The sequence below is a fragment of the Haliaeetus albicilla genome, chromosome Z (assembly GCF_947461875.1).
Source record: "Haliaeetus albicilla chromosome Z, bHalAlb1.1, whole genome shotgun sequence".
NCBI classification, from domain to species: domain Eukaryota; kingdom Metazoa; phylum Chordata; class Aves; order Accipitriformes; family Accipitridae; genus Haliaeetus; species Haliaeetus albicilla.
The window spans coordinates 70,223,413-70,246,617 of record NC_091516.1 but is presented as its reverse complement, the minus strand read 5'-3'; the positions used below and the strand labels follow the sequence as shown (position 1 = coordinate 70,246,617).

The window sequence follows — 23,205 nt, the reverse complement described above, 5'->3', positions numbered from 1 at the left end:
CTTGTCTTATTCCTTTCTGGAATTTTTAGGAAGCAGCTACACCTCACTTGCCTGTTATTCAAAAGAATTAGCAAAATCTCGGCATCTCCATCCAAAATCCCAATGGTGGTTGAGTATTTGGGAGAATTTCAAACTAGGGCTAACTGTAGAGGGATGAAATTGAAAATTTTATCAGTTTTACTTGGACCTAATATTTATTACAGCTCTCAAAAAGAATTTGACTCTTCTGTGTGAATGTAACCTGCTTGCTGTACAAGTGCATTACTGGAGTATTCATTTGAGAATTTAGTACCTGTAAAGATATTGGAATAATGTTACTAAAACCTTTGTCAAAATAGTATCTGTCTATTCACTGCCCTGGACTAATTGCTAGGAATAAGTAATTAAGCTGAGAAAGGAATGTAATTTTATTCCTATTCAGCCTGTGTTGTCTTTGTGCATGATCACTGAGTTTGGAATAGTTATTTCTCATCACCTTGCTAAGCTGGACAGCAGAGAGTTTCTCAGAGATGGGCTACTTTAACAGGCACACAGTTTCTTTACTCCAATATACAGTGATTATAATTCTGTCAGTATCTTAGGTAGGTAGTTAGCTGTCACATACATCTACAGAAGCTGTAATCGTATCTTGGACTGCACTGCGAAATTTCCCAAATAATTTCATATGACAATACATGAGACAATGTTTTTTTAGCCATTATTTGTTACTATCACGTTTTGGTCAATGGAGTTGAAAGCCTCCTAAGTTTCACTGCTAATCTTCTGAAATAACTTACCAAGGCAAAGCTTACATCTTGTGGACTGAAATATCTCAAGTGTTTAAAAGAAGATTGGAAGTTAAAGGTAGGCAGTGGTTCAGGTAGAACTGATGGTTCTTGTATGGTTAAGCTGTTGAGTAAGTTTCGCTTGCTGAGGTGCAGCAAAGTAATCACTATTCTATTTCTTTCTTGTTTCAGTGGTATAATTACTTTACAGCTTTGGTGGATATGTTTTGTAAGTAGCTAAAGTAGAGAGATGAAGTAGCTTGCAAAGTGCTTGAAGCAGGTGCTACATCTTTGGTTTATGTCTTAAGGTCCAAGATTACAATAAGAAGAATTTGAGGAAGTTAACTTTTTCAAGGCTTTTGTCTTTATAATAAGCCTATAACTTTCAGAATCATACTTTAAAGAATTGCTGGTTTTAAGTATCAAGACATATTTGTCTTAACAGAGTTTTTCCAAAGAGGTACGGTTTTTGTAGTCAGTATTTCCATCAGTTTTATATTGCTGCTTACAAAACAATTTTAAACTTCGTTCTTACTGGTCTTATTTTATTTTGAATAGAACTTAGATACAAAATAGGAATAAGAGAATAATATAGTCAAACTATGAAAAAAATGTTAACATACACACAAATATGAGGTGATAACAAAACCTATATTATTAGCAGTAGCAGCTTTACTTTCTGGCTTTATCCTCTGGCTTTCTCCTCTGCTGGTGAGGTCACCATTGTAAAGAACATAAAATATGAAAAGGAATTTCATCTGTTTATGCAGTTGGAGTAAGAAAATGGACACGCCAGAAAGAATAAGCTGATGGTCAGATAGACTAGAATGGAACAGCATAAACATTATGGGCCTGGAACTACAGTAATCCCATTTTTTTCAGAATTTTAGAAATCCTCAGAGATACAATGTACCATGAGTATTACTGTAGGTTGTCATAAGCATTGCAGGAACATGCAAGATGTTAAGTAGCCATTTTTGGTAAAGCCTCTTGTTCCTGTTCAAGACAAAGTTATCAAAACATTCTTTGCATGAATCTTCTTTTTTTTTTCAGTTAGGTTGAATCTGGCAGTTTAAAAGTTACTAGAAAATAAGTTACTTATATTTTTGGTTAAATTCATACATGGTAGTGGTGGGGCATCAGCAATGACCTCATGAAATTGTCTGTAGATCATGAGAAATTTTCTTAGTATTTCCTTTTTGGTAGGTCAGCTTTCATGAAATAAAACAAAATGTTTCTTTCACCATGGGAGAAAGAGTAACAATGAAAATGCCTGTGGGAATTATACTGGTAAAAGTCTTTCTCAAAGATTCCGTATTACTCCATGTGTACAGCAGGTCCTCTGACACACAGGTTTCCAAATGATATGACTGATTTTGTACAAAATGCCCTGTATCTTTAGCAGTCATGCTTCTTAATGAATATACATGATAATAACAAAGTAGTATTATGTTAGTGGTGCTATCTTCAAAAAAGTGCAAACAATTATTTCATTATTTTTAAAACAAACTGTCTGTTCCTAATAAAAGACATGTAAGCTGATACTAAAAGCAGATCTCCATGAATATGAGGATCTTAAGCATAAGTAACATGAGGTTTAAAGATAATTTCACTTTATAGCTTAGCAGTTTAATTTAACCAATCTCATTGTCATTTTATGGCTGTTCCATATGCTGTATGAAATAAATTGAAACAGTGCTTGTTAGAAATTGAAAGGAGTTAGAAGATGATCCTTCAACTTACTCATAGTAATCTTAGGCAATGGGAAATGATATATGGAGACAGCAACCCTCATTTTGATACTGTGCTTTTCAAAATAATGTTTTATCAGTATGACAGAGCTTACACTATCAGTTCCATTATAGTACTTGCTTTGTAACTGTTTGTCCATTGATGCAGCCACTTAAAAAGCAGTCTCTCCAAATGATTAGGTTATTCCTAAAAACTGTCACTAATTTAATAAATAAGAGCACAAAGGAGTTCTCAGACTGCGGCTATCTACAGTGGGAATACTTACTAAATGGTATCAACATGCTACTCCAGAAAAGCACTCCAGTGTGGACACAGATAACAGAAATTTGCTTAGTTTGTGAAAAAAACCCCAACCCTCACCTGTAAAAAGGAGACACTATTTCAGGGAAAAATTCCTTGTTCAGTAGTTTGGTGACTATTTTTTTCTGGTTTTTGTCTGAACAGTTCCACAGGTTCAAAGAAAGGTGGAATGATCTGTGGAAGAAAAATTGAGGGCTGTTAAATACTAGGACACTATCTGATTTAAGTCCTTGTGTCACAAACTTCTAGAGATGATGAAAATATTCTGAGAAATCTTAACATTTTTTTTCTCTTTTTTTTTTAATTCTTTGTTGGCATCTCGTAGTGACCACTGTCATAGACCTGGAGATGTTCCAACTGACCAGGAACAGCTATTCTGATGTAGTTCCAGTAGGCTAATTTCCAACAGAAGAATTAAACACCTTCTGACTAGGTTCAGCAATGTCCCAACATTGGTACCTGAGCACCTAAAACATTAATTGTATGCCTCGCCTTATCATTAAGGTATAGTGTTTCAGAGAATGTTTCAAAAAACATGCATATGGAGCATAGAACCGGTTAACAATAGTAAACTGGGAAAAAGCATTGAGTACTGAAGTATGTCTGATTTACCTGTTGTACTCCAGATCTTGTATTCCTGATTTAGGTAGGTTTGCACACAGACATGATTGTATTTTTCCATTGACTGCACAAGATTTTAAGACAATTTACCCTCCTGTCGTACGTGTATAGTGTCAGTTGACATCATATGGGTTGATGCCTCAATTTGTTCAAAAAAAAGTACTCCACTGAACTTAATAAGATATATTTGCAGTTAAACCTGAATGAAAAAGGCTTATTGGGGCGGGGGGGGGGGGAGGGGGATTTAGCACTTTATATAGTTTTTTGTAATTGTTCTTCGAAGGATAAAATTCATTAAATACATTAAGCACATTTTTCACATTAACATTATATATTTTGTTTGCAGTTTCTAAGCTTCAGCAAATTTCCTTTCTAAAAAAGGAAATCAAAGTCTCATTCTCCCTAAACTGATAGGAAATTACAAAGTTTTAAATACTAGCCCGCACAGTGAGAATAATTTTAATCCCATTTGGTAGAAGTATTTTGTTTAAAATGGTTCCTTTCTAAACCCAGATAATACACATTAAAATGCTTTTTTTTTTCCAGAGGTAACCAAATTCCTAAATATTTAATTTAATGATGTAATTCATGTGAAGGAATAAGTACCTATAATTAACCATGTTTTTGTAATACTAATTGTTGACAAAAATCTTAAAAGAAATAGCAATGCTTTTGAGACCATGTTTACCTACAGTATGCTGTAAGTAAACAGAATGAAAATAGTTTTATTCAATCAAAAACAGTTTTAGTCCTAATTCAATGTTTATTGTGATAAAAGGATTAAATAAAATTAACAGACTTATCATGATTTGTATCTGTAGGGAGGGCCACTGAAAGGTATCCACCTAATCCCTCTATCAGTGTTGGGACAAATTACCAAAATATCTGGTCTTGAGAACATCTGTAGCCGATTCATAGCTTGTAGTTTATTGGCTTGCACACAGATTCATATATCAAAAGATGAGTGTAAAAACTGGTTTGTAATTGAAGCAGATTGGCACACCCGAATGACAGTAGTCCCTTTTACAATGCACAATGCTGTAATCTATTGGGTATGTTTGAATGAGACACATCAGCACACTGCAATAAAAGCCTTTGATAGTGTCCCAGGAGTCAAGGTATATGAACAAGGCATTTAGTTTCATAGTCCTGAGAACAGGTTTCACAAGTTAAAAAGATGCATGCCAATCTTTTGTCAAGTTTAGAATTGGTATTCATGGCTGGGCTATCCCATCAGGAACCTGAGTGGGCCATGGGGGTCCTTTGTGCTCCTGATAAGGTCCTTTGATGATGGGAAGATACTTGTTTCAGTGCACTTCATTTTGAACTCAGTCATGCTCAGGAAAGTCTTAAGAGTTTTGTATCAATTTTGTAGAAGTGTTTTACAGGCCACCCATATATTTATAGGTTTTAGAAGTTTTTATATATTTTAGCATTAGTTGTAGTTACTGAATTTGGTTTTCTGAAGATAATGCAGCTATAAAATGTGGTGACTTCATTTTGATAGAGTAGATACACTTTGAATGTTTTACCTCATGTCTTTTAAACATAAAACAAATTACCCATAATTCTTAATGAATACAATTAAATATGGGAAAATAGGCTGTTCAAAATGACCTATTTATTTTGATGAAATTTTTTTTAGAAGTTGTATAGTCATAGTTCTGGAAACAATTTATGTATGTTTTTTCTGACATTCAAAATGCTACTCTTTTTCTGCACTTAGATTGTTATGATCGTCCTTGCATTCTATAATTGTAGTTGTTGCAGTTTTCATATACAGCTTGTTATTATTTAGTACTGTATTTTAAAGAAACAAAAGGCACAAAGTGAAACCTATCATAGGTGGTATATCTTGATGGCATTCTGGGAAAAAATACACTTCTCTCTGTTATGCTTGTTGTAGGTAACTTAAAAATAAAAGGAAAATGCAGACTACTGCTTATCTCTAAACTTAATTTAATGTGATCATTTGCTTATTTTTTTCCACTGTTCTTTTAAAATGTCAGTTCAAACTAACAGACTCAGTTCCCAAAGGTACAGATGACACTGATATACTTTATTGCTGTTGATCAGAATGCGACAGCTCGTAGGAATTTAGGGTGCATTGCATAACATCTGTAAAAGAATAAAATGCAAATCACTCGATAAAGGAGAAAATCCAGTAGAAAATCAAATAAATACTTCTTCCACATCCTGAAGACAGTACTGCAGACAGAATTAAATGGCAAGGTACAGTCAGTGGGTGATATTCAGAATGGCCTTTCATCACTTATTTCTTGTTACAAATTTATATGGGTTAGTAATGTTTTAAGATTTTTTTAAAATTCATATTTGAAGAAGATTATATTTTTAATAAAAATAGTTACCTCCCCAAAGGTGATATTTCATAGAAAATTAATCTTTCCATACAGAGAAGATATGCAGAAAAAAAAAGAAAAACTTTATTCAATGTTACTAATTAAAAAAAAATAATTTTCCCTTTTTTTTTTTTATAAACTGGGGGTCTTTAATTTAGTATTTTTTCACAGCTTGTAATACACTGAAAGATTGTATTTGTTTTCCAGTTTCTTTTCTTCCCTCTCCTCTTGTTCTCCTTTTCTCTTCTTCCTGTCCTCTTTTCTAATCTTCTTCTTTTCTCTTCTTTTGCCAAAACTACTCAAGTTTGAAAATGTTAGAGAGCAGCTAAAGAAAAACAGCCATACTTTATATCTATAAAATAAAGAGGCAAGTGGCAGTATAATAGGCAAGTTTGTTTTTTGGTTAATATCATAAAAATAGAAAGTAATATGATCAAAAGTATCTGACACTGAAATACCTGTAAAGAGCTGAGTCTTATCAAATCCAGTAACTCTGTAGAGATAGGAAGAACTAAATTTTAATTTGTGTTAAACCTCGCATCCCTTATCAGCTGTAAGAACATAAATGGAATAACTAATATACTCCAAAATAAAATTCAGATATTAGGGAGAATCACTTTGCACTTCAGTAAACCAAAACTGGCATCAGTCATATTGTTGCCTCTGTTTGTATTAAATTTAGATCTGCCTAGATCTAGTCAATACTAATTTTCTAACTGAAACTATATAAAATATTAAGCATTGCTTTTTAAAAAAAGTAGTTCTGAAATACTGAAAAGGTGTTTATGTAGGAAAAGCTATAGAATTAGAATGTTTCTGGATTTTTCTTTTTTTTTTTATGTAGTTGTCCGCACAAATAGAAATAAAATAATTTTGGATATTCAGTTGTTCTTGTGATTTTTGCAACTGAAATCCCTGTAATAACCATACCAGCCACACCTGGTTTCGTAACAGGATTATCATTCTAAATGAGTGTTAAGGAGTGGATCTGCTCCTTGAAAACAAACTCTGTTTTCTTTCAAGTATTCTAATGACAAAAACAAGAAAGAAAAGATCTGCTTTCTCAGCACAACTGACTGTAAAATTCTTTTCAGCATTTTCTGTGATGTCAATGGGTCTTTAAGAAGTCATTAATATATGTTATATATTATAAAACAACTGCTGATTGCTAAAGGAGCAAAATGACACATTCACCTTTGAATATGGTAGTTGATTCAGTTTATATTCTCTGCTTTAGCTAATTAAGCACCGTGGACCAGATCTTAGGTTGGATGATGTCTTATTCACTAACTACTTTATTAAAAAGTACAAGATTGTTTGAGAATTGAGGCAGTACTTACTCTTACTGAGGATGGTACAATCTGGCCTGAAGGAAATTTATTTTAGCTCTAGCTTGACTATATTTAAATGTTAATCCTGCAAATTCAGGCCTCATTTTGTGAGAGTAATTTAATCTATGAAGAAGGCGGCCTAGTGTTACATTAATATGAAGTAGTTTTTCTTTTTGAAATATGGAATATATAAAATGCTTTTATCTCCAAGTTATGAAAAAAAAATCCTGTGATTTTTGGTTTTGATTTTTTTAGCATAGAACAGTGTCTTAAAGACCTGCAATCAGAAGTAAATGAAATATGTACCGATGAAATACTACAAAGCACAACTGACTGCCTTCAGTGGCTAAACAACTGCAGTTTTACTTCTCTCAGACCTTCTTCCACACACCACGGAGAGCTGATGGAGTTCCTTAGGAGCCTGGTAAATATTGTTTACTAAAGACTTTAATGTTTGGGAAAGTTGGTTATATGATGGGGGGGAGGGGTTTGAGGTTAATTAGTTTTCTCATTTCAGTCTTCACTGGGTGAGGATAGTTCAGAAATTTTATTATAAGGCTTAGTACGGTTTTTATGTCTGCAGCAGGGTGTTATGTTTCCTTTTGATCATGCCTTAAATAGACAAACTTGGGACAAAGTCTTTTCACTGATACTACCACATGTTCAGCACTGCTAGGACTGTTCTGTAAACACACATTGGTAAAAAACATCTGATGTTACTGTCTACACCAAGGCTGTTACTGTGACTGGTTGTTCTTCACGTCCATCACTATGAATTTAACTAATCTAATACAGGTTATTGTCCTTTATGCATTATTTAAGCATTAGTTTCTTATCTACTTTTTCTAATTAGAAATGTGGGAGCTACTTCGATTGTCCCAGCAATTTGTACAACCAGACATAACCAGAAATCAAATTTCACTTCAGTGAAAAATTCCATCATTTTAGAAGGCGTTTTAATCCAAAATTCTTATTGACAGTTAACCTTAGAATATATGTGTGGAAGTGGAAGTCTGGAAAATTGAATTGGCTAGATGAGTGAAGGATGATACCTCAGGAGATGACAGCCTGCAAGTTTATATATAAACAATGTATATGTGTGTTTATATGTTTGAGTGTCAGGACAAATAAACAGTATCCAGTGGATTGTTCTTTGTCACTTCCATGTCATGGTTTAGTTGTAGGACATGGACACCTTTAGGCTAAGATTGGATATATTGGCAAAGGAAAACTTCTGTGGAGAAGTAGAGTATTTTGTCCTTTGGGACTATCTCCTGGCTAGAGCTCAAGCTTCATCAAATCGCCTCTCAGTTTTTAACTCTTAAAACTGGCTGTTGATCTTTCAGTCACACTTGAGTCCACTGGATATTAAGCTGTGTCAAATGAGGAAGTCACCTCTAGAAACACCAGGTCTTTAATGTTCATGTGGTGAAGAAGTGATGTTGTCCCTTCTAACACAGGTGATCACTATGCATGTTGCTGTTAATAATCACCCCACTCAAGGGTGTCAGAGACTGCTATGTCATAATTGATCTAGACAAAATGCAAGAAGCCCCAAAAATGCTGACTTACAAAGTCTTTTGTTATTCCTCTTAGTCCAGTTAGATCCTTACTTAAACTCCCTCAGAAGAGGGCATGTCCATGATGACTTACTTGCGTCCATTCCCTGCTTTCTTCCTTCTCCGGGGTCTATTCAAGCGATATACCTGAACACCAGGTGGCGGCATTTGTTTGGGAAACACCAAAATATCCCCATCTCTGGAATACTTCGGGTATATCTTATACAAAATGTGCTTTCCATCTCTTCAGCTACCCAGGAGCACACTGACTGCATGATGGTCTGGCTGTGGGCTGCAGAATCCAGTTAAGCCTTGAGAATGGCTCTGTGGCAGGCTGCTAAACAGACAGCAAAGTGTGAGAAGCCTTAAAGTCTCAATTCTGCACAGCTTATCAGGAAAACATCTGTGGAGCTCAGGAGCTGGGACATCACACTTTCCAGGCTCATGACTTTTTAGATAATCCAGCCTGTTGTGTAGATGAGACTACAGATGAAAAGTGTATATGGATTAGCATAGATAATCCATCTGTAAAAAGTTATACTCGCAGTAGATAATCTTTAGCTCCATAAACAGATCTGCAGTAAACTATTTTCAATAATATTCAACATTAATGCAATTATTACAATCTGACCTTTCTTAAATGTCTATCTCCATCCATTGAACTAATTAGTCAGTTGACTTAACTTCTCACTTGCAAGCTTTTAATTAAATATCAAATAATACATCTTCAATAACTAACATTCCTTCTACTTCAGGACAATATCCCTATTCATTGTTACTCCTTATTATGTGTGTTTATTTTGTTAGGTATTTTGTTTATCTTTTAAGTTGCTGGAACAATTAAAAAAAATAGTGCAAAGTCCTGTTATGTGCTTTGGCTGAGGTGCTGTGTTTAGGTTTATGGTTAGCGTATTCACATGTATTTGTGAACTCCCATGGAAATACTGAGAGGTTCTTCATGAAGCCTGAAAATGTTAATTACTTGAAATTTCATCATTCTCTGTACTGTTTTGTATTTCTAAATATTTAAAAGCTGAATATGTACATGAACACATCTTCATTAAATTCTGTTCCTGTTAAACTAATGACAAAATCTTTTTTTTAACAAAATATTTATCTTATGGGATTTGTTTATTGATATGATGGGTCGTAGTCTGTAGTAGGTAGTAGTCCAGTTGGTAGACCAGAAATGTTTTCCTGTGTATTATTTTCACTAACTTCCTGTGCTCATAAGAGAATTTTTCATGCTCCTCTAAAACCTTTGGATACTAATTTGGATCCTTTTCTCTTGAATAGTTTTGGCATCATCTTTTGAAGTATTTTTACAGATTAATTTTCAAATAGAAAAGCCTATGTCAATATAGGCAATGTTCAAAGAGACTTGATGACACTGTGTTTTCAGAGCTTCAAAGTTCACTTCAGGGGCTCTTTTTCTGAGTAACACTAAGTCTAAGATGGCATCTGGAAGCTCCCTATTTTTAATGCTTTACTTTAAGTTGCAAAGGGCTTGAAACAATACTTAGATTCTTGCCTGCTTTCATGAATAAAAATGTTTCTGCTTAACCTTAAAAAACAGCAGTAGGGATTTGCTTGGAAGACATTTTGGATTCATCATCCAAAGGCATCAGTTACATTCAGTGTTTTGACAGCTTCTCTTGTTTTGTTCTTTTCAGAATATAGTATTTGAGCATGGTTCATAAAAAAAAATTAACCTTTAAACTCCAGAAGTCTACATGTGGAGACCTGACACTTCAACACAGTGGTTAGTGATTAGGATTTCAGTTTACACACTGAGACACATTCTCTTTGGGGGCACAAACTTTCTAGAATACTTCAGTAGATAATACAAGAAAATCAAATCAGCCTTATGTATATGCATATTGATATGTATGATTTAAGATTTTAACTAGGTATACGTACTGCTATCAAGTGCACATGCTTTTATAGAATGATACTTGACTGATAATTTCCTTTATTATTCTGTCTTCCACATGTATTTCCTGCTTGTAATTAAAAAAATTCACAGGAAACATTCTGAAATAAAGATGTAAAATGGAAGAAAAATAGCTAGTTTGTTATTTTTTAAGACTTTCCTTTATGGGAGGCAATCATGCACTCTGTCTTTTGTTCAGAATTAGCTACTGTGATGCAAGTCTTTTATTTTTCATCACAGAGCACTCCAGAGTAAAGGGCAATAGGAAAGTTAAGCTCTTGTTTTCTCCCATAAGAGTGCAATAGTTCTGAGTCATCCAGAACAAAGAATAGTAGTTTCAATATTGAAAATTTTTGTCACTCAAAAGCATGAAAGAAAAAAAAAAAGCAAGCCAACTGAAGTTTTTGTTCTAAAGTTTGTCTTTTTTATATTTTTATAAATTATCTACTGATGAAAGCTTCCTACAGTAGAAAAATGGAACATTTTGTATTGGAAGTTATTATATTTAAGCAATACCATACTCAAATTTGACTTATTTCTCTCTCTTTCAAAATGGGAAAAGAAATAAAACTGATCATTTCCTCAAATACTTCAGGTTAAATAAATCATTAGTTCTGAAGGTGGAAGGTTGCCTACAGTTTCTTTACCAGCCTTGCTTTACAGGATGGAGTACAGCTGGGAGACCCAGAAAGGATGTGAGTGGAAAGAACTACCCTTATGTGATTTGCCACAACACTTTTCTCTGCTGGAGAGAAGCAATAGGAGGTGGGGGAGCAAGTGGGAGGGCGTCTAGATCCTGATTCACCTAAGGCTTGCCTACTTAGTTCCTGAAACCCAGAAAATCAACATTACCACCAATTTCACTCAGTTTTCTTGTTACTATGATAGGAAAATCTGTAGTCAGCTTTAGTGCAGCTGTAGGATTGAGAGCAGGTCTTCACAAGTAAAAAGCTGAAGGGCCTGGGACTGTGGCCAAAGCCAACTTGCAGTAAGAAAAATGTTGAGGATGTGGAAAGTGGGTTTGTAACAGGCAAGTTTTTTCCTCTGAGAAAGGAAGGAGAGTTTGGTGTTCAGTGACCATGGGACTTTGGGGTTGTCTTCTACTCATATGTCGGACACCTTAATGCAAACAATTCATCTCATACATACTAAGGACAACTGCAGAGTGGTGTTTAAATTTATGTCATTCTGGGCCAGGTAGAAAGGATTGAGCTGTGACAAGAGGACCTGCTGTTTGCTGCATAGCCTCTTGGACTTGAAGCAGCTCTACGGTCAGAGATCTTGGCCCTGGACCAAGAGGGGAGCTCTTCAGGCTCAGATGAAGTACAAGCAGCACGTGCATTCATGTGGTTTCATCTCCTTTATTAACTGGCTTCCTTCTCCTTCTCCAACACATATAGCTGAGATGTATTTAGAGATTGCTATATTGTTAATGTATCGGTCTGCATCTTGGTTTGACAGGATACACAGCTGCTTATTCTTCTGCCCTGTGTGATCTAAGCCTGTTCAATTCTTAACAAGTTTTCAATTTTAGCTCTTTAAGGGCATCCTGGGAAGATTATTTTATTCTTAGAATGGCCTTTTTGATGGTTGCCTACTGAGCCAGAACATAGAAAGCAAGTGTTTAATTTTATAAATTCTTGTCTTGGTTTTGTGAGCAAAACCTGTCATTATCTGTGTAAATCTTGAGTAATTTTTCATACCGTTTTGTTTCAAAGATGTGTGTGTGGACCAGAACAGACAGGCTGCCAAGGCTTACCTAATGAGCTTTCCAAAGCTTTCCTTTGAATTGAGGATTAGAATTGATTGAGAAAAGAGGTTGAGGATCTAAGAAAGATGGGAAGAGGAATATGAGTTATTGGAGCAGGTAGACAAGGAGATGGATTGCCACATAAATCCGTGGGAAGACAGGCTTTGTTATTTCTGTTGTTTGTATTTCTCTCTTATTTGCTGGTAAGATAATTAGCATTGGAAACAATTGGTACTCTAGCATGAAGCTATTCATTTTATGAACCAGAATTTACAAAACATTTCTAAAATACTGTCTGATTTACTTTTGTTAGCAAAGCTTGCTGAAGAATGAGCAAAATCAAGAAGAAATGATACTTCACTTCCTTCTGGATCTCTCTAGTCAGTGTGGTGTGTCATTTCCCTGTACTCCAAGTGGAACGTCTTTTGACTTAACATCTTCCCTTCATGCCATTGAGGATGATTCAACTATGGATGTGAAATCTCTCTGGGATGATGTGAGATTGCATCTTCGACGATTTTTAGTAAATAGACTGCAAAGTCAAGAAGAAACAAATACTAATGCTGTACAACAACAAATGGAGTTTAAAACTCAGTGCATACAGCAACTTCTGTTTCTTTATCCTGAATCAGAAGTTTTAACAAAGTATCAGAATATGCAGAATAGACTGGTTAGCGATCTTCTACAGAACTGTATTTTGTCTAGTTGTGGTGAAACAAATTTTGATAAGGTGGTTCATGGTTACCAAAGCTCTGTACCCACATTATGCACAATGATAAAAGAGGATTTGTATATACTAAGTGGAACTATTGATCCTTCTTCATCATTGAAGTTTATTAATGAAACTTACCTGGATACCATCACTGAAGAAATGACAGTTCTTCTTGAAAGACTTTGTGAGCTGCAGTTCAAAGAAAATGCTCTACATATAGTTAAAGCAAACAAGATTTCAAAGAAGCATAGAGGAACAGTTCATGCTGTGGGTTAGTAGCATTTTATGTTCACTGTAGCTAGATATTATTTTAATTATACTACTTGTTTTTTAATATACTTGATTATTTCCTGTGAAGAGAGACACCTGAGATTATTAATTACGCCTTTATGTTTTAATGATATTACTGCACTTGAATTGCAGACTGCGTCAGAATTGTGATGAAAAAGGTTTTAAGGTAAGGGAGAGTATCTTATGCTTATGTATATAGAAACCCCATTATAATTCCCTGGATAACATTGTCATGTCATAGTCTTTTTTTTAGTCTAACTTATTTCAACTGCTGAAATATATAATAGTGAAAGTCCATACAATAATGTAACCATGAAATAGACACAGATTCATACATCAGAGCTGACCCAAAAGATTACTATGCAGGTTCTAATTATAAAAAAAACAACCAAAACATTTAAGTTTTCTAGTCTTGTGAAAGTACAGTAAGTTAGAGTTAATGCTACCTGGTCATTTCTTCTTCTAAGGATTTTAAGGAAGGAGAGGAATCTGTTAATTGATGTGGTGTTTTCTGTACTTTCTTCTTACTGTTGGTGAATCTGACATGCTAATTTTCAAAGGGAGGAATCAGAGCTTTAGGAAAAAATCATACAGAATGGAAACTTTCATAATATAATTTCATGATTGTTTGTAATTGTTTTTTCAATGCAGAGTTTTGAGCACTCCTCTGTGCAAGAGCTGTTTGTTTAAAACATAGCCTTCCATAAAGGTGAAGTAGTTTGCAGACAGGAAGTATTAAAAGTTTAGAATCATGAAAAATACAGAAACAGAAGACAGATCCTTGGGTTGTACAATATACACAAAGGATGAGTGAGGTGATGATTTGCCAGGTCTATGCAGATGAAAATCATGCTCATAATTGTGAGTGAGTTTTAAAATCAATATACATGTTAATGTAAGTCAACTAGAAATTCCACTGGAAGAAATGCAGAAATAATTTTTCAACAGGAGCTGAAATATGGAGATATATGTGGAACATAAGAAAAATAAGGTAAGGGAAAAGGCATGCAGACAAATAATGTGAAAGGATGAGAAGTCCAACATAAAGCTGATCTATTAGTGGGACAGAGTGTTGGTGGGAAACAAGGAGTAGTAGTCTCAGAGTAATATTAGGTTATGGTAATGTTGAGTTACGAAATAGATGACAAGAAATGTATCTTGTTACATTGAGTTACATAGTGAGATGGGAATCAGTGAAAGGATTCAGTGACAAAAAAATGACTGGTAGTGGAAGTTTGTAACTTCATTTTTCTTTCAGTCTCAAATGAGCTCACAAAGATGGGGAAGTTCAGTTATCTCCATTTTACATCTAAGACATGGAGATTAAAGTTACCATAAGGGTGGCTCTTTAAAAAAACCCCCACACATTAACTGCTTCTATATTACAAGAAGGAAGAGAACAGTCCTTCAAGCTATTAAGATAGTAAATCCTCTGCTTAAATTTTCTTTGCTACAAGATGTGTCTTTACATGTTTTTTTGCCAGCATGTCTATCAGGACAGATTTCCAGTGCATAGTTCTGTTGTATATTCAGAAGAACAAAGATGAAAATATACAAAGTAAATCTTGGGACCTGCTTGCAATTTTTAAAACATTTGGTGCAATTAATTAAAAAAACAAAGCAAAACAAAACAAAACCCAACAAACCTCTGTATTTCATAAATCCCATGGAAGATTTTTGTTTTGATTCAAAATGTATTAAAGGTCAGATATGCAGGCGCAGCAGCTGTCCCCTTAGCACGCATAAAATGTGTTTAGAAGTGGTGTTTGTTAATATCATTTAATCTTCAAAATTACTTTCTTCACAGTGGCTGTCATGCTTATGTTTTCATCTCTTCACTGTGCAGTACTTCATATTCTTTTACTTCAAGAGTTTGGTATGGGAGGCAAGCATTGATTCCCCTGCAGTCTTTTCTGCAGAATCAGACTGTTCTAGGTGATCTGTGGTTATAGACTGCAGGCAGCCAAACAATAAAGCAACAGTTGTGAAGTCAGCAGGCTAGAGCAAAATCGGGGTCAGAGTTATGAAGTTACATAGGATTTTTTTTTTTTTTTCATTTTGTGGACATGTCGTAGCCTGTTGTTTGGTATTATTAATCAACTCAAGCAAAATTTATACTTGTATCACTACCAAAACAATTATTATTGAAAAATTTATTGTATGTGAGCTCATATGTGAAGAGCTCTTCTTTTTTCTGGAAGGAGATTTCTCTCATCTAAATGTTTGAATACATTACATTTGTACCACACTAGGTCAGAAAAGGGCACTTTTCCTTTGTAATTAAAGTGTTCACAGGGCAGTTCACACTGAAATTACTATTTTGGAAAAAATTCTACAGACTAACTATTTTGGGAAGTTTGTAATGGTAGACAAGTTCTTAGTGTCAAGTGGCTTTTCCTGCTTGGAACTCTTACTAAATTCTGATGATACCTTTGCTGCCTTCCCACAATTGAGAGTGGAAGTCTGTATTTATACATAGGTTAAGTTAAAAGACAACTTTAATGGATTGCCTTGACAGTGATACTCAGTTTTCTGAGTATGAAAAAAAACATGCTGGAGTATGGAGGGAAGGAGTGAAAGGGAAAGAGATTTTTTTTCTTACCAGTGTGTTTCTTATTTTGTGATGCATGTTGCCTCTGCCCTCTCCAAACGAGCACCAAACCAGTACATTTCAGAACAGCAAAATAATTTAATCTGAGGCATTCAATTGGGATTGTTATCTGAGAGCTGAAAAAAAGGGGTTGTGTTTACTTAGTCCACTCTCAGGGAAATGTGGGTTTTGGTTTGTTGGGGTTTGGGTTTTGGGGGTTTTTTTTTGTGTGGGGTTTTTTTTTCATAAGAACTGCTGTAGTTGATCATACTATATAGGAGAGGAAAAAATAACAGAAAATAGTGAACAATGCTAGAACCTCAGAAAACTTTCTATAGATGACCTACTTCTGTCAGAAAAATATAGGTAATCTATAACAAGCTTTAACAGAGTTATAAATCTTTAAAATATTTCATATGTAACAATCTATTTATGAAGTAAGGAATTAACATTTTTGTTTTCATACTGTATTAGAACAGTTATTTGTCAAGTACTGTAATGAAATTGTATCCATTTATCAGGATTGAGGATGAGCATGGTTTGAGAGAGAAGCTGGCAAAATGGTACGTGAAAAGAGGCACATTCTTTGGAACTTGGCATCTTTGATTGCCAACTCTAGTGGAGGCAGGTGGTTTTATGTTATAACTTGATCCAGACAGCTGGTTTTCAGCTTCTCTCTTATGATTTTTTGCTTCAATTTCCAATGTGATATTTCTCAGAAATTATTTGCAGTAAGCCTATTAAATGTGGATTGTACTTTTACCCTTTGAACCTTTTTCGTGTTCCTTTGTTTACAAAAATGTTAAGCTAGTTTAATCGGGCATTACTAACTTATCTTAATCCTTCATCTCTTTTAGATTAAGCAACAGCTAGTCTTACAAGTGATAAGACATCAGCCAAAGAAACTTAAAAACCATGAAATTATACACATTTTATGTATTAGTGGAAGGTTTTCTTTGGTTTTAATAATATATACTTTTTTATGTATATACAGAGAGAATGTAAATGTGTAGAACAATTAGCGTATTTTTTAATTTCCTGTGGTTAAAACTAAGGAGAGATAAAAGCTTTGAGTTTTATTTTTTGTGACATATTCAAATTCATTGGCTTAATATTTTCATTTAGTCACAAACTTGCCAGAGACCCTTAAATAGGCTCTCAAATCTAATGGCATCTGCCAATAAAATACACTTTTAGTGTATTTATATAATTAATAACTTAAAAAATCTTAAATTAAATTTGTTCATAAAATCTGAGGCAATATATAGTGTGTTCATCAAAATCAGTAGTTGATTATTTTTAGGAAAATATCCTTGCAAAGTGTAGGTAAACTGAAGTGATGCAGATTTGACTTAGTACATTTTTAGCTACAAAGTAATTAAATCACCTTCACTGATTTGTTTTAATATTCATATTTTACACTTATATATAATTATTATACCCAGTGTACCATCTTCTTATTTACGAGTCCAGCAGGCTTCCTGTCTCTTTTCTTTCTCCAGAATATGACCAGCTTCCATTCTATTTGAAAGATATATTTAAATACAAACTGTGATTTAAATTATGATGTTTTTAATTTATTATCTTTAATTATTCATGAGTTCCTAATAAATATATTGTGTTTATGGAACACCTAAGGTGAATATGGCATACATCTAAACTTGAATAGAAGGACTCAATATTGTTTAGAAGAGCTGCATTTGCGCAGTAGAGTTGAGAGCAGGAGGAGAAACAGGCTTTGAAGTAACTTGATGAAATGAAGGTAACTTTGGGACATTAAATGAAAGTACTTGGTAAGGAAAATCTATTTTGAGGTTACTTATACTTACGTATTCCCAGCAATTTGCTGTCCAGCTAACCTGAAATACAAGTTTTGGGTTTTGCACATTTGACTTAAATTTGATTTCTTCTCTACATTCATGTGCACATGACTTTATTTTCTGTAATTTATCATTTCCTCCCTTTGAAATAAAGAACCTTAGTTTCAGACTTGCTTTTATCCTTCCACTTAATTTAAATTCAGTTGGTTTGTGATCTCTTGAGCCACGATTATTGCCTACAACCAATCTTCTATGATCTTCATCTTATCTATCAAAAATATGCCTAAAATAGCATTGATACCTGCTGTTTTAGTGACTGCGTGAGGAAAAAACCAGTTATTCATGCCTGGGAATAATTAGGACTCAATAACTTTAGTGTAATTTATGCTTCCATTTATATCTGGAAATTAAAGAATTCCAGACTTGGTTTCATGTAATTAATATTTATGTCTTTGCACCTTTTTCTGAGATTTCTGTCCAGATTACAATCTATAGCAGATAATTTACAGTATTTATGTTGTAGTTACAATAGCTTTTCCATCGTGTTTTCTTATCTGTAGTCCATTGTTGAAATCTGGCTTTTTAGAAGTATTAGGAGGAAGGGGGAAAGTGTCTCAGTCACTTGGCTTACTACTGTTTTGTCCTAGAAAGTCCTGTTGCATGTTTCTGAAGTGCTGGTAAGGCAAGCTAATGCAAAGTAGCCCATATGGATTACAGATTATAATATCCAGTATCACATCCTGCCTCAGCAGTTCACGTTCATTATATTGCCCAGATCCTTGCATTAATACAAGCAAATTTTCAGTTATGTCTATAATGTGTTGCTAAGAGCCAAAGGTTTTAGAAATACAAAACTTTAAAATGTAATTATGGAGGTTTATTTGAAGTTTTTTTTCATCAATTTAAGCTTTAAAATATTTCAAGACCTACATACCTATTGTTGTGACTTTTAGACATTATAAGACAAAAATAAAGGAATAGTAACAGAAACTGGAACTTCACCCTCCTTGCTTCCTTGCATGTCCTTTTTTTTCTTACTCCAGCAGGCCCACAATAGCATGCTCATCCCTTCTGATGGACATGCTGGTTTTGTTTCTGTTCCTGCACAACAGCAGTAGCTGATGTGCTTCCATTATATTTCTGCCTTCTTGGCATCTCCTTCTCTCTTCTATTTCTGCTCACTCTATCACTCTACAGAGTGCCTGGTAACATAGCTTTTATAGGAACAGGGCTTTAGGGGCCTGTATAAAGCAAGATACGGAGCAGTTACTGGAGAGAATGGTACCTGTATGCAAATGGACTTTGCAACTAGTGAATCCTTGAGCTGCACTGCACATGGTGATGTATGGCACAATCTTCCCCATATCTTACACAGGTGGAGTGAAAAATCCTACAGTTTCCATCTGTAAAGGATGGGGAAATAACGTGTATCAAGTAAAACCATAGGACTTCTCTCATGCATATATAACCTTCACAGAAAACATGAGGACATCAGTGAAAATGACATGGGTACTACATATGGATTGCATAAAAATGCAGATGTCGTTAGATTTTTACTTTATAAATACCAGAGATTCCTAATTTTGTATTAGAAGCCAGTTGATACTGAGATATTCAATAAGTTTAATTGTCACATATTTAAAATAGTGGAGCAAACAGTGTTGGTGGGAATTTATAATAGGAAGTTAAAATTGAAAACCAGTGGACATACAGATATGATGCAGATTTCTGCAGTTGTCTTTGTTCCTGGGGAAGCCTATAAAATTTTGACAGCCAAAACAAGATCCTATTACTCAGGGGAAACAAAATAAATGTCTTTGCATTTAATATAGGAAATAATGTGTTTCATAGCCTCTTTGTCACATATTATTTATTTCTTATCCTTGCAAGCATTGTATTTGATTTCTACTGCACAATTATATTAAATGGAAATATGAGTAGTACTGAGGAGAAAATAAAACCATCTGTTTGAACATACAGAGTTGAAGTTTTAATAAAAAAGAGGTACTCTTTTAAAGGCCATATGAACATAATACCCTAGGACCACAAATGTGTTTCTAGTGGGAGAATGACATTTTCGTAAGGATTACAAAAGCATTAAGCTTGTTACTTTTTAAGCTTATAGTAGGGGGTAAGATAACAGTATCTAAGTTACTGAAATGCCAATTGAACTGACAGAATTTCAAAGCTGGTAGCATGCCTGAATACCTTCCTTCTTTTTAGAGCAGTTGCTTGAAATTACTTATTAAGACCATAACATGAAAACGGGCAGTGAAATCTCATTATTGACTCTTTGTCATATTCAAAAGATGCCCATTCCTGAATTTTATAATCATGTTGTTTATTTAATAAGTAAACACTAACTTCACTTTTAAAATTATTTATTTTTAAACATTAAATTCTTGATGCTCTTTTGGGTTACAGGTTTTTTTAGACTGTTGTGTCCTGATAAAGTTCTTCCACTTCATCTTTTCCAACACGAACTCGAATCTTTTTTCTGAATTCTGTAGAGGCTGAAAGGGGCATAGTTCCATTCTTGGGTGTTTTTTTTTTTTCTTTCAGAATGCCCACAATTAGCAAAGACCGACTAATTATCTTCTTTTTTGCTCTCTCAGCACACCTGCATGTTCTTCCTCAGCATGAAGAAAGCATTTAACTCACTATGCCCTCTAATTATTGCATTCTCCTCCCAAGTTTAAAAGATGAAAGTGATTTACTCTCCAGTCTGATACTTTGTGAGTGGTCAGAGGTCAGTTTGAGATTTATATACTGTAGTATTCTGTTTAATAATAAAAAATGACAAAATCTGAGAGAGAATTACTAAGCTAGGCTCTCTTTTACTTCAGAATACAGGCCTGTATGAAGAAAAGTGTGTAGAACTATGGCAGATAAGAGGAGACTTCAAAAATGTCTTTTAAAGAGACTCCTGCAGTACTGATTGAAAAGAAAGTTGTTACAGGAGTCCTTTCAATACATGCATCTACCATCATATAATCACAAATTAATTAGATGGTCCTGGCTATGATTTTTGTGAAGACAGAGAACCTCTTCTGTCACAAAAAATGTATTCAGACAGTAAATTTAACTTTAAAAGGGCAAAATTATTTTAGTCACAATAGTTTTGCAAAAAATAGTATGTGTTTAAATTGGGGGTGTATCACATCCACAAGGTGGATGTTACATGCTAAGTTAGAACATGAAATCTCCTTTTCACTGTGCCTTAGGCTTAGAAATTTTAAAAACCCCTACATCTTCAATCAAGGGGCTGCTGTATCTACTGAGTTCAGTCATTTCATAATACTTCTCACTACATTTGCTGAATATATCAAGGCAATGGAGATATTCCTGTCTGTCTGATCTAGAGAGACTAAGGGTGGTTATAATCCAGTCCAACTTTTTAGTTAGAAATTTAGCAGTTAGTGCTCTGGAGATTTTTAGTACCCCTAAACTTTGCGGACTGTCTGGAATTGCATCAGTTACTGGTCTCAGACTTTCTCAGGCTTCATTTTCCTCAGCAGCTTTGTGTACTGGTCATCCTCTGGCTAAGATCCAAATCTTTGAATTTAAGTACAAGGGATGGTGTACTAATTTGCTGTTCATGTGCTAGGGAAGTCCAGCAATTTCTGTAACATAGAAATTAGGTGTTCTGTTACACACAGTACTATCAGCTCATCTATAAAGAGGTGTTTTAAGAGTGCAGTCACAGCTCAGTGAGTAGGGACCTATATGTGTACATCCGTGCTGACATATGATTAATCCTTCATTTGTATTCTAGCCTTTCTACAAAATATTTGTTGAAGGTTATGAATCTCCAAACTTATTTCTTCAGAAGTTTTTAAATGGCAGTGTCTGCCCTTTTTTCTGTATGCCTAAGCTTATTTCTGATTTTTATATTCCTTGTAAAAGTAATCATGAGAACTTTGTGGTGACTTTGCCTAACTAGGGTTTTGAAATATAAAGAGGTAGGAAGCAGAAATATGAGTATTGACTCCAGCTGTATAAGTAATTTTTTGAGTGTTTTCTCTTATTAGAACAAAAGCTGTCACTATCTGCCTCTGTTATATCTTGGAAATTCCAAGGAGTAAGAGAAGCAAAACTGACAGAGGCACTTTAATCTATTATTTAAGGAAATACATAATATCATGCTTAGACTACACAAAGGAATGATGAACACTTGATAGAAATTCCTGATTGGTTGAAAGTTCCTAACAATCTAATTTTAATAGAGTGGGTCTGATGTAAGGAACCAATCTGTGAGACACCCATGTGAATGTAAATGCAGAGAACAGAAATGAAGCTAGCAGACATTTTTATATTTGCAAACATTGAGAAAATTGAAATCACATTAAAATAAATATGTTAATTACTGTGTTTTCAAATACAATTGTCTTTTATCAGCCAAGTGTTTTAAATGGTTTACAGGGAAATGTATACAAGTCCTATCAAAGTTAGAATTCATGAGAAAGTTTGACAGACATGGCAGTACTTAATTTCTCTTCAGCAAAGACTGAAGAAGATCAGCTTCTTGGAGTTCTTCAGTGACTCCTCTGTTTCAAAATAGGTGCTATCTCCAGTTTGCTACAGGGTCTCTCAGTTTTTATACTTTCTTCAAACACTCTACTTTGTTCTTTTCTGTGTTTGTGTGTGAAGACTTCAGGGAATGCAATGACTCCCTCAGACCACAGTGTAGGCAAGAAAATTCACAAAACGTGTGTGGAACCAGTTTCTGTCATTGGTAAGGCCAGAATATGGTTTCAGTTGTACTGAGAAACATTGCAGAGAGTAGCATTTTGTCATCGGATAATTCTTGCAGTTTTCTGAAGAGGACTGTTTGCTTATAGTCACTACTTCAGAAAAAATTGTCAATTACAGAATAGCACCTACAAAAACCCTCAGAAATACTATAAACAACTGCAAATACAGTCTATCTACAAGTTTTATGGCCATTTTAATTAAAGGGAAGTTTAAAGAATGTCTGCTATTTCATTATTATGGTAATTATCAGGAAATTATTGGATACCAGCTGCTAAATTCCGTAAATGGACCCATCATTAATTAGTTTTAATTCAGAGACTAATTAATTTGTTTACATTTGAATTCTTTAAAATGTCATTGTCTACCAGAAATTGCAGTGTATAATTGGAATGTCTTGTAATTTATTAGAGGATACATGTGTTTTTGAAAATTAAGGAGCAGGTTGAGTCTCTGGTTTCAGAGCAAGCTGAGATAGGTATCTGTGTATAAAGTAGCTTTATTAAACATTATTACAGGGTACTTCATCCTCAGAGCACTTGAGGAAGTCTCTGTAATTTGTTCAACAGAGTTGTAAAGTAGCTGTGTGCTATCAAGGAGTCAAATTGGTGAGATGATTTGCTCAAGATTACTACATAAATTTGGTGTCAGAGCATGATCAGATGTTCTT

General features: G+C 34.4%; 1 protein-coding gene across 3 annotated transcripts in view; it reads left to right on the top strand.

Annotated features, from left to right (window-relative positions):
- Window positions 1-23,205, top strand: part of KIAA0825 (KIAA0825 ortholog) — a 253,898-nt gene that overhangs the window by 40,947 nt on the left and 189,746 nt on the right. For all 3 annotated transcript variants that reach the window (XR_011323225.1, XR_011323226.1, XM_069776151.1), the window contains exons 4-5: window positions 7,384-7,552; window positions 12,684-13,353. Coding sequence is in view for 1 of the 3 variants with exons in the window: in XM_069776151.1 (XP_069632252.1) it covers window positions 7,384-7,552; window positions 12,684-13,353 (839 nt within the window). In the remaining 2 variants the exon portion in view is untranslated. The remainder of the gene's footprint in view (window positions 1-7,383; window positions 7,553-12,683; window positions 13,354-23,205) is intronic.